Source organism: Chrysochloris asiatica, unplaced genomic scaffold (genome assembly GCF_000296735.1).
Source record: "Chrysochloris asiatica unplaced genomic scaffold, ChrAsi1.0 scaffold00328, whole genome shotgun sequence".
Lineage (NCBI taxonomy): Eukaryota > Metazoa > Chordata > Mammalia > Afrosoricida > Chrysochloridae > Chrysochloris > Chrysochloris asiatica.
Genome location: NW_006408846.1, coordinates 46,879 through 59,137, shown reverse-complemented (window position 1 = coordinate 59,137; position 12,259 = coordinate 46,879). Strand labels below are relative to the sequence as shown.

Sequence of the window (12,259 nt, the reverse complement as noted above, 5' to 3'; positions counted from 1 at the left end):
ATCTCCACATTTAGTGCCAATATAAACATTGAGTCCAAATGATGACATCAAGATGAAAGTTTTATTTCCTGACATTATGAAATGTTTAGAGACAATTACAAATCATTAAAGTGACAAGTTTCCTTGTGTTCATTCAGAAACTTACAGGGATCAAGATCTATAACTGTCACAGTTATTACACTGGCCAACAAGAAAATACAGATGATTTCCAGGATTCCAGAAATGAGCCTCCCTGGAAATGATGGGAAATCTGTAGAGAGAAATGGAAATACCGATAAAGGGAAAATGAATCAAATTGTTAGGAAGATTATCATACAAGAGAAAACATATGCACAGGAAAGTATATGCATAAATTCTGGAACTGAATAAACCCACTTTCAGCTTTGTAATCTTTCTATTTAAAACACTTCATTTCAATAAATATAATGCTCCATGAATTGTTGGTCAAAAGCTACAGATTTCAAAGTTGCCTGAAAAAAGCTTTTCTTCAGATTCCATATGAATCTGCTGTGTGCTCAGAAATGAATATATGTTAGCCTATTCCTTAAAGTGATTCAGTAGCCCTGGACTGTGAATCACAAGGTTGCTGGTTTGAGTCTACCAGCCATTCCATGGGAGAAATATTAAGCTTTCTGCTCCTCCAAAGATTTATAGATTCGGAAATTCTACACAGGGTCAATATGAGTCAAAACAACTAAACAGCACTTAACAACATTCCCTAAATTTGGCTATGTTAGGCATGTTGTTGGTGGTGATCTTTGTGTACATTTTCACTCTTTCTCCACATTTCTACACCCCATCTACATATCCTAGAGCAGTTATATTGAAAATCTAATAAACACTTTACCTTTACAGTGGGAATTCTTGTCATTTCCTTGAAGATCACAAGAAGGATTATGCAGGGTTAATTCCGCATAGGTTATTCCCTGCTCAGCATCTGAAATGGAGCTATTTTTGCTTGCAGTTTTGATTTGCTGCCCCTTTAGGTATTTGGTCAGCTTGATTTCTGAGTATATTACTCTTTGATTACTCATTTCTGCAGCTGAGTGGTGTCAGGTATTGGGCGTTAGGGTAACTGTGCTTAAGAAGTCAATACATGACACGTAGTATGACCGGATGCCTAGCATACTCAAACTGGATCTGAGGAACAGGGGCGAAGGGAGGTGGTAGATGAGGGTTCATGGTCATTTTTCAGGTGAAGAACCTAAAATTATGATTTAGATTCACTTTGACCTTTAAACAAACGTGGCATGGTATAGTAAGCGCTTAAAAAAAAAAAAAAGATATCTTGCATTTAAACAAAATTCTAACTAAGTGCATGAGGAATCATGTCTGACCTTGAGTCATTCAATTAAATAAATGTTTAAAAATCTGGCTATAAAGACTGGACTCAATATAAAATAATACAGTATTATTTAAAGACACAGATTGGGCCAATTAAGAAATCCAAATTTATTGTTCATTGTCATGAGGTTTTAGGGATTTCACATTAAATGATATTGATTCACAAACCAAATGTGTGTGTGTGCATACTTGACTATTTCTCTACAGGTGATCGTTTTAATAAAAGAAGATATCCTCAATATATTTCATATTTGAAATTTACTTTCCATCCTGCCTCTAATGTTCCACAGTGATTTGAACACATATTAATTGCAGCTTTATCTTGCACAGCATTTGTAATCTCCCCCTAAATGAAGTGGGTGAAAAGAGAGTAGAGCAGTTACACATACCTTCTGCTTGCCAGAAGCCATGCTTCCTTTAATGGGGAGGCCTGATCATTGTCCTAGAGGAGTCTGTTATAGTTGAGTATTAGAAGGAGAAATCTAAGCCATTAATCTTGTACAAGAATAAACTATATCTGTGCTCTTCATACTCTGTCTTGTTAGGGCTCAGTGTAAGGCAAGAGTGGAAAAAGTAGATGGCTTATTAATGTGTTATTTAGTGCTTGAACAGGAAATTCTCACACTTGACCTATTTTGAAGTCAGTTTAGTTCATATGTCACACATGCAGAACACAGGAGCTACTGAGCTCTTATTGAAAGAACAAAGTAGATCTTGAAACATCTTGTATAGATTTTCTCTTTTCAAATATTTTTGAGAAATTTACTTCATATTCTATAGGATTTGGATGGATAAAGGATTTGTTCCAGCATATAGTTAAATGTTTCCATCTGATCACAAGCTATTAAATTTTAGCCATACTAACAGTGTCTTAGATTTCAAAGTCCTAGTTTTAGACTAGCTTGAAAAAATCTTCAATTGCATACTTCTTTCTACATTTCACTATACCATTCCTATTATGATAGAAAGGACCCCTGGTTGGCAATTGAAATCTATCAGTCACTGGGTATTACAGTGAAAAAATGCTAAAAGCCATAGGACCATTATCAACAAGTACATAATCGTATTTGTTAAATACTATTCTGAGAGATTACTATATTTTTAACCTGGCTTTACCTTGAGCTGTATGTTGAGTTAAATAAGTCAAACATTAAAGGATAAATATGATATTATCCCATTTATATGCAGTACCCAAAATAGGCTAATCATTAACTAAAGTTCATTAGGGATTATCAAGTTAGTGAGAAAGGAAATACAGAGGATTGGGTTTACGGAGAAAATCCTCTGTATTTCCTCTCTTACCTAGTTTTCTTTTTCATTCACATCAGATTTTATTATACGTCTCTGTCATATAGCAAATTTCTTTATAATGAAGAACAATGAAAGCGTGTTATTTTTTAAATTTAGTACAAAAATAATTTGGTCTATGTAAAAAGGGTGGGGGGAGCCTAAAGATTTTTATATATGCTTATTTAACCCAGATACATAGAATTTTCATGAATTTAAGAGGAGTGGAAATACTTAAACACTGATAGAAAATTGCTAGTCTCATTTGTTTGGATGTTTAAATGCTTAAGCAATTATTCAATCCATCTGATTTTACAAACTGAAACTTGGAACACAAAGAGAAGCAGAAAAAGTTCACATTTCCTTTTATATGTTCCTCAACATTAAATTGCATCCTTTTATTATGAATTAATTTGAAGAACACCACAGATTTCAAAACAGGAGTACAGAAGTACCTGATTCTTTTTAATTCCACAAATACTTAGTGTCCCAAAGAAACATGTAAACAAACCTCTATGTTGCTCAATGAATTTTTTCTAATTTCTGCAATAAACTAAATTCTATCAGTTCTAACATATGACTTTCATGTAAGTTATGATTTCATTCATTTATTTCATTCATTGGCAGTTGGTGGTTATGTGCTGTGGAGTTGGTTCTGATTCATAGCAATCCTGTACAGGGTTTCCAAGGCTATAATTCTTTACGGGAGCAGAAAGTCTCATCTTTCTCCCATAGAACAGCTGGTAGTTTTGAACTGCTGACTTTAAGGTTCGCAGCCCAATTCGTAATCACTTGAGTCCTGGTGTGTTGCTGTGGGCTAATGCATCAGACTGCAAAGTCATTTGAACTGCAAGGTCAGTGGTTCAAGCTCACCAGCTGCTCCTTGAAAACCCTATGCAGGGTTGCTATGGGTCGGAATCAACTCAACAGCACCTAACAACAACAGCAACGCTACCAGAGCTCCTTTGTTGTTGTTAGGTGCCATCGAGTCAGTACTGACCCATAGTGACCTTATGCAGAGCAGAACTAAACACTGCCCGAACCTGGGCCAACCTCACTACTGTTGCCACGCTTGAGTCCATCAATGATGCCACTTGACCAATCCATCTCGTTGAGGGTCTTTCTCTTTTTCTCTGACCCTCCACCTTACCAAACATGATATCCTTCTCGAGCGACTAGTCCCTCCTGACAATATGTCCAAAGTATGAGAGACAAAGTTTGGCCATCCTGGCCTCTAAGAAGGACTCTGACTGCACTACTTCCAAAATGGATCTATTGGTTCTTTTGGCAGCCCATGGCACTTTCAATATTCTCCTCCAACACCATAACTCAAAAGCATCAATTCTTCTACGGTCTTCCTTATTCACTGTCCAGATTTTGCATGCATATGAGGTTATTGAAAATACCATGGCTTGGGTCAGGCAAACCTTAGTCCTCAAGCTGACATCTTTGCTCTTCAACACTTTAAAAAGGACTTATGTAGTAGATTTTCCTAATGCAATACATCATTTGATTTCTTGACTGCTGCTTCTGTGAGTGTAGATAGTTTATCCAAGAAGAATGAAGTCTTGGACAACTTCAATCTTTTATCCTTTGATAAGAATATTGTCTATTTGTTCAGTGGTGAGGGGTTTTGCTTCCTTTACATTGAGATGTAATCCATACTGAAGGCTGTGCTCTTTGATCTTCATCAGTAAATGTTTTAAGTCCTCTTCACTTTCAGCAAGCAAGGTTGCATCATCTGTATATCACAGGTTGTTAATGAGTCTTCCTTAAATCTTGATGCCACGTTTTTCTTCATAAAACCCAGCTTCTAGTATTATTTGCTCAGCATACAGATTGAATAAGTTTGGTGAAAGAATACAACCTTGTCACACACCTTTCTTAATTTTAAACATTCCCATGTTCTGTTCAAACAACTGCCTGTTGGTCCAGGAACAGATTCCTCATGGGCACAATTAAGTGTTTCACAATACTCATATTTCGCAATGCTGTCCATAGCTTGTCATGATCCACACAATCAAAACCCAGAGCCCCTTACTTTGCCTGTATTACTGATGTAGCTAAGAGGGAAGTTTTTCAACTACTGTATTTATTTAAAAACACATCAACAGGTTCAAGCACCTGTCTTCAGAAAAGCCAGCAGCATTTATTAATATTTTCAAAGTAAGATTTTGCTTAAGCTCTTAATACCTTCCTAAACATCCATGCAACTATACACCCTGAAGAGATATTGCATAAGGGAAAAGAACATGGGGCAATTGGCACTTTTCTCCTGGATAATAGAAACGAGGTAAAGCAAACCAAGCATCTGTTTGAATGAATGGCTGTCGTGTTTAATACACTTGTAGCTGTAAAACTCAAGCAATGAACATATGCTCATCTATAATGAATTTTTACTAAAGTCTTGCTTGCTTCAAAATTTAAGGATGGTCTTTTTCCTGGTCAGTTACTTTAAGGAAACAATAAATAAAGTAGAAAAGAATGATTTCTTTTGCATATTTCTGTGAAAGAATGGAAAACATTTATACTTTGAAAGGTTCAGAAAATTCACTGCACAGAATGAACAACTTATATATACTATTTGTGCAATTTTTCTTAGCTAAAGTGTTTAAATGCAGGAGCTCCTCTAAGACAAGAAGCCACATTCATTCTTGTCCAAATCCCCCTGTCTCTTATATTTTTCTAAGCAAAAAGAAGTTTCTTCTTAAGTTGTTCATAACTCCTCTATGGGGGTAGATCCAAGAGATTAAAACATGTGTGGCCTCTTGGTAACCAGGTATCTTTGCCACTTTTTCAATGCAAAACTTTTGAGGCCTATTACTTCCCATGAGCTCAGCAAATCCTCCTAGATTTTGGCAGGTTCCAGCGACAAACTGCGAAAGTGGCATTCTTATTTCATTTTCTATCTCTTTCACAAACTACCAAAACCAAATGATTTGCTTGCTGTTTCTTGTATAGTGTCAATAAGCAGTATCTCTTTGCCAATCTTTCAAGTCAATCTCCTACATGTCACACAACGTAACCTCCAATTCTTTTTCATCAAAGTACTGCAGCCATTAAAGAGGAACAACTTCATTAAAACCATCAAGAAAAACTTTGGTCTGTTCTTGTACTCCACGAGAAAAATGCCCTTCTGTCATTAGAGCAAAATATTGATTTTTGTTCTTTTCAGTCAGCAGGATATTAGAACCTCCCAAGTTCAGATCATGCGAAGTCACTTTTCCCAAAATCTCCATGTCAACAGAAAAGTACATTTCTAAGCCATATTCTTCAATATTATTGTCTCTTATCCAAATAAGGGAGTTATAAAATTCAGTATCAGTAGATTTCAAATACTTAATAATAAGTTTTTTACTTAGCATATGCTTGTAGAATGGTAAAGAGAAACCACAATCAATAAATTTTCCATGAAGCAGTGTCATAGCAATAAAGTGACTATAAAACGGAAGTTTGAAAGAGGATCAGGATTGATGGTTGATGCTGGATTTATCTGCAGGCAATAGTTGCTCTTGCCAGCATACTGAAACAAACAATACATTGGGTACAAACTTCATGTAAAAGCAAAAAAAAAATTTTTTTTTTTTTTTTTTTGCTAACCCACCATAATTAAGTCCTTCTTCTCCTCGAAATATTACATATAATCGCCTCCTCAAGTCATGGGGTTTTAATGCCATCATCTTTTGGAAGGAATCTTCAAATAATGTCTGCCTGGACACATTGATCTTCATATGACAGGGAAGTGTATTAGACTGGTATAAATAATGGAAGTGAGCAAGTTACCACCTAAAGCTGCATTCATAAGCAATCTGTGGAACACCTTTTGTTACAGATTACTTCCTATTTTGTGGATCTTTGAATATGGTTGTTCTTGTGTCATGTTCAACAAAGTAACTAACTCCTTCGCAAGTATATTGGATATCCCAGACTTCTGGCAGGGATTCTTCATTCTGTAGGCCTTGAGTTCTTGGATCTTCCCATTGAGTTGTTTTTGTGTTATGATTCACAAAGTAAACTCTGTCTGTAGAAGATACTTTTTTCCCCCAGCCTAGTGGCAAAGGCCCATATGGATCATTTTCTGCAGCTAGAATTGAAGTTGAATAGAGGTATCATTGGTTGAACTGTTGCATAGTCCCCTGCAATTGGTTCCTCTGAGACTGCCACTGTTCAGTTTCGAACCTATTCCATGGTCAGCTGCTGCCATGCCATGTTGTTGTTCTAGTGTTATGATCCACATAGTAAAGTCTTCCACTACCCTCAACCCTTCTCTCTCAACCTGGAAGTAAAGGCTGTGGTCTCTCCCATGTGGTTGTTCAGGTGTTATGATCCACATAATAGTTTCTACCATGATGATAAAAGAGCTCTTGTAGCTTAGTGGTTACGAGTCAGACTGCTAACCTTAAGGTCAGCAGTTCAAAACTACCAACAGTTCTGCTGGAGAATGATGAGGCTTTCTGCTCCCGTAAAGATTTACAGCCTCGGAAACCATATACAGGGTAGCTATGAGTTGGAACCTACTCCAAAACACATAACCACCACCACCATTATGAGTGTCTTTTCTTTGTTCACCCCAGTAACAATGTTTCTGTGTTGGTGTTTCCAGACTGTTGTCATATAGGTTCCACACACCCATCTGACTTTCTTATTTTGGCTGCCTCAAAAGCAGACCCATTTACAAAATTAGAGGTGACAAGGTCTAATATACTTCTAGTTTCAGATTCCAATGTCACACTGGTAGAAGTAATACATTCATTGTTTTCTGAGAAAGTCAGTATTTCTTGAAAAGAAGGCTCTTTTATAGTAGTACGAGTGTAATTTGAAGACAAGATGGTTTCTTCAGATACTATTGTAGTCCCTGTGGCAGATTATCAATTGATACAGGCAAAGATGATTCTCCATTAACAGTGTCATTAGTAGGCTCAGGTCTGAGTGGTTTTGGAGTTGGTGTATTTTCGTGTCTGACAGCAACCTGAAATGGGAGATGAAGGTGTGTTGTCTCCATTAACTAATATTAACAGCTTGCGTTTTTAATTAGAGTATTTGTACGAACATGATTATCCATTCCATTAATATTTTCAACAGTCAACCTGGTAGTTGTCCTTGATGAAGGTTCTCCATTTTCATGAAGGCATCACCATTTTGCTGTATTTCTATGGTTGGAGATGAGTTGCAGTTTGCTAGATTTTCTTGCTCAACCACCAACCCATCAAACACTACTGTCAATTCACCCATTTGTACAATACCATTCTTGTTTTCTAAGGAAAGCATTAATTGTTCTTTTGTTCTTTCCAATTTTCTACTGTGTATTAACAGAGCTTCTTCCAAATATACTGTTGGTCTTCCTAACGTAGTGTCTGCTTTTAAAGTGTGATGATTCTAAACTTGAAATTCCAAAGTAGTTTGTGAGGTCACATGTACAGTTAGTTGTTGATACCATTTTGACATAGAAGAAGTACTGAATTTTGCTGTTTTCTTAATTTCTCCATCTATGACTAGCTACTTCTGTATATATTGCTATCTCTAACCAGTTCTTTTTTCTTTTTAGTTTGGCACTAGAAACAGTTACCTGTAAGGAAACCTTCATTGTGGTTATTACTAGTAGTAGACCTCAGTGAAGCAGAGGCTATGTTCCAAAATTCAGCTGAAATTATGTATCAAGAATGGTGCCAGACACTGGGAATACAAAGATGAATAAGACACGAGTCCTTCTTTTAAGGAGCTCATAGTCTAGTGAGGAGACAAACCTGACAGGAAACCTTCCGCTCAGCAGCGCTTCTCCTGCAGCAGGCACCCTTCCCCTTCCCCACCCAAGATTGCCATCCCCAGCAGGCAAGAAGGTGGCAGCCACCCAGGCGTGGCTCCAGACAGCCCAGGCCAGCTGCAGCAACTCAGTACCATACCCTGCGCTTGTTGACATCCAACCCTCCCCACACCCCACTCCAGGCCACCACCCCCTCCCCTGCACCACACCCCAAAGCACAGGGTTTTGATGTAAAACTTGGAAGCAGATTATGGTGATAGTTGCGCAACATGGTGAATGCAGTTAGTTTACTGAATTTCACATGTAAAGTAGTTGAAATGTGTTGTTATATATGTAAGCACGCCTCAGAGGGGTTGCAAATTTGGTGCTACACCACCAGAATAAAGCAAGTCACATGAATATTTTGTTGTCTAGGTTCATATAAAAATTATGTTTATGCTATACTGTAGTCTATTAAATGTGCTAATGAAAAATTTTGAAATATTGTGAAAATTCCCAAAATATGTCACAAAGGTTTGAAGTGAGCACATGCTATTGGAAAAATGGCACTGATAGATTTGCTCAACAAAGAGTTGCCATAAACCTTCAATTTTTAAAAAATGCAGGATTTGGGGATCATAGTAGGACAAGTTATACCTGCGTTTCACCAAAATAAAAATTTAAAACTGAAACAGAAAAAGGAAAAAATCAGAAAAATAAAAAAGCACAATGAACAAACAAAACTCTGCAGTTGTTTAACTTGGATAGCTAGTGTTTTGTTGAAGATATTTGAGTTTATATTCAAAGAAATTTGTCATGGATTAGTGATTTTAGTATCAGTGTAACCTTGGCCTCATAGAATGAGATATGAAGTGCTTTATTCTCTTCCATTTGTTTTCAGGTTTGAAAGCATTGCTATTCATTCTTTTTGAATGTAGGACTTCATTTGTAGGAAGTTATTTTAGTTACTAATTCAATCTCTAATTATTACAGATGTGCTCATATTTTCAATTTCTTCTTATGTCAGCTACATGTGCACCAATTATATTGTTCTGCTAAATGAAGTGGGTTAGAAGCAAAGCAGTGGCACACACATTGTGATACTCAGGAAGTCATGAATCCTACTATGAGGAAGCCTGGTTACTCTCCTACAAGGATTCTGCTCTACCTAAGAAATAAAAAGACAAATCTGAAAATGTAAATCCAGGACAAGAACAAACACTAAGATTGGCTTTCACAGATTGTCAAGTGACAGTTCAAAGTGAGACAAGAATGGAAAAAGGAGGAGGTAGGGCTTGATGGTGGATAGGGTAGAGGTGCAGTGGAGATCTCCATCAGCAATACCACAGGATACCAGATAAGTGGGTTCAGGGCAGAGCTCCAAAACTCTGAACCACATAGGTAGGAATATTTTAATAGTTTGAAGGCTTGTGGAATTTGTAGCGGAAGTAAGAAATCTCGTACTTTAGAATCTGCCAGACTCAGTGCCCCGGAACTGACAACCTGGGTGAGTCCAAACAGCAAGACCAAGCAGGGGAGCAAACAGACCCGTCAGGAATTAATGACCTCAGAGCCTTGGAGCAAAGGTGACAATATACTTTGTTTGGTTTTGCTTTGTTCTGATTTTTTTTGGTATCTGTTCATTGGCCTCTAATTGTCTGTGTACCTCCACTCTGGTGACTATAGGGGGCCCCTGAATGACTGGACACCCCCTACCCACACCACTGGAGGGTTCTTCCACTACATATGTGCACAGATCCTTTCAGCATTTAGAGAAATGTGTATTCTCACTTGCTGAGTGCTTTGGAGTCAGTTCCGGCTTATAGTAATCCTGTATGGGATTTCCAAGAGGCTGTGTGTGAATCTTTGTGGGAGCAAAGAACCTAGTCCTTAGTCCATGGAACAGCTGGTGGTTTTGAGCTTCTGGCCTTGGGTTGACAGCCCTATTTGTAACCACTATGCTACAAGCAGGCAGCTCTAAATGGCTACAGCCAGCCTTGAATTTTTATTAATAGGGAAAAGGCCATAACAGGGGGTATGGAGAGGAAGAGAGTTTAAAAAAAAAAAGCAGGCTGCAAATTAAATCCTGAAGTACAGCTTAACAACAAACAATGGCATCTTGAAATTCATCAGATGGCCTTGAAGGCAAGAAGCTACAGATTTATTTTTTATTTTTTCTTTCTTTCTTCTCTGTCTGCTCTCCTTTTTCCACAATAATAGACTACAGTATCCAATCTGGTTTTTTGTTTTGTTTTGTTTTTTCCTTGCTTTTTTGCTGTTGCTGTTTTTGTTTTGTTTTGTTTTTTCTTTAGTTCTGTTGTGTTTGTTTTTGTTCTCCCTTTTACCGATAGGGGATTCTTTCTTTCCCTATACTACCCAAAAAGAGACAGAAATTGCTGCCAAATAGTTAAGATACAATCACACCCTATAAAGCCCAACAATCCAGGCAAGAACTAATACCAACTGCTTTATACCAGGGAGGCAGACAACACCTACAAAAGTTATTCTGAGCTAAGCAATAACAAGTGAAAAGGGAAGCCCACCTTCTGATTATATCTACCTGGAGGCAATCAGAAAGCATAAAAAATATCAATACACACACTCAGTTAAGTATTAAGGTAAGAGATAAGCATTTAACATGTCCAAAAAGCAAAAAGAGATGGCCATATCAACACATGTCCAGAAACAAGATAAAATGTCTGAGATAAATGACCTAGAGGTAGACCTGGACTACATTCTGGAAGGAGAGTAGGCCTTAGAAATGCCTGAGAAGGAATTCAGAAAAATGATTATAAAATGTTTCAAAAGACTTGACAATGGAGTTGAGAAAAATAAGGAAGAAGTCAGGAAAGCACTACAGGAACAATTAAATAAGATAGATACAGCATTGGAAACAATTCAAAACCCGCAGAAAGAGGTTCAAATGATTAATAATAGAATATCATAAATAGAAAATACACTGAAAGGGGTAAGGAGCAGAATAGAAGACATGGAAGACAGAACTACTGAATTGGAGGACAAATCTCTCAATACTACTAAGATAGAAGAGCAAGCAGAAAAAAGGATAAAAAATCCAAAGAAGGTCTAAGATTCATGTTGGACAACATGAAGAGGAATAACTTAATAATTAGCGGCATTCTGGAACAGGAAGAATTACACAAGTCCACCGAAGAGATAGTTGAGAAGCTTCTGGAAGAAAATTTTTCCAACATTCTGAAAAGTGAAATGATGAACATTCAAGAAGTTCAAAGAACATCAGGAAGCATGGATTCCAAAAGAAAATCACCGAGACATATCATAATCAAGCTCTCCAAAATCAGAGCTAAGGAAACAATCCTGAAAGCAGCTAGGGAAAAGAGAAGCATTACATACAAAGGTAAGCAAGTAAGCTCAGATCACTCAGCAGAAACACTGTAGGCAAGAAGACAATAGGGATACATATATAAAACCCTGAAAGAAAGAAAGAAAAAAATTCCAACCAAGAATCCTTTATCCAGCAAAGCTATCAATCAAATATGACAGTGTAATCAAAACATTCCAGGATAAACAGAAGTTAAGGGACTTTGCAAAAGCCAACCCTGCGCTACAAAACATCTTAAAGGGAGTTCTGTGGACTGAAAACCAACAAGAACAGACAACAACTAGAGATTGACATATGTGGCAGCCCCTCCCAGAACTAAACCGACAGATGAAAGAGTCAAGAACAGAACAAAATTATAAGAACAAACTCAGAGAATCTGTGAGGTCAGTCTATGATCAAAACAATTACAATGTGAAAGAAGGTAAACACGTAGGAACAGAGATTCAGATGGTGAGAAGGTCAGGTAGATTACCAGATAAAATAGACTGCACTAAATGGAGGGAAAATTTAAGGGAATATAAAATAAT

The 12,259-nt window shown here is 37.2% G+C and overlaps 1 protein-coding gene and 1 pseudogene across 1 annotated transcript in view; both read right to left on the bottom strand.

The window, feature by feature from the left end:
* Nucleotides 1–1,034, bottom strand: part of LOC102821256 (NKG2-A/NKG2-B type II integral membrane protein-like) — a 7,679-nt gene extending 6,645 nt beyond the window's left edge. Inside the window, exons 1-2 of the mRNA XM_006875467.1 lie at nt 848–1,034; nt 146–250 (exon numbers count right to left, since the gene is read on the bottom strand). Of these exons, the coding sequence (XP_006875529.1) occupies nt 146–250; nt 848–1,034 (292 nt within the window). The remainder of the gene's footprint in view (nt 1–145; nt 251–847) is intronic.
* Nucleotides 1,035–5,279: 4,245 nt separating this feature from the next.
* LOC102820871 lies at nt 5,280–8,254 on the bottom strand (annotated as a pseudogene).
* Nucleotides 8,255–12,259: the final 4,005 nt, after the last annotated feature.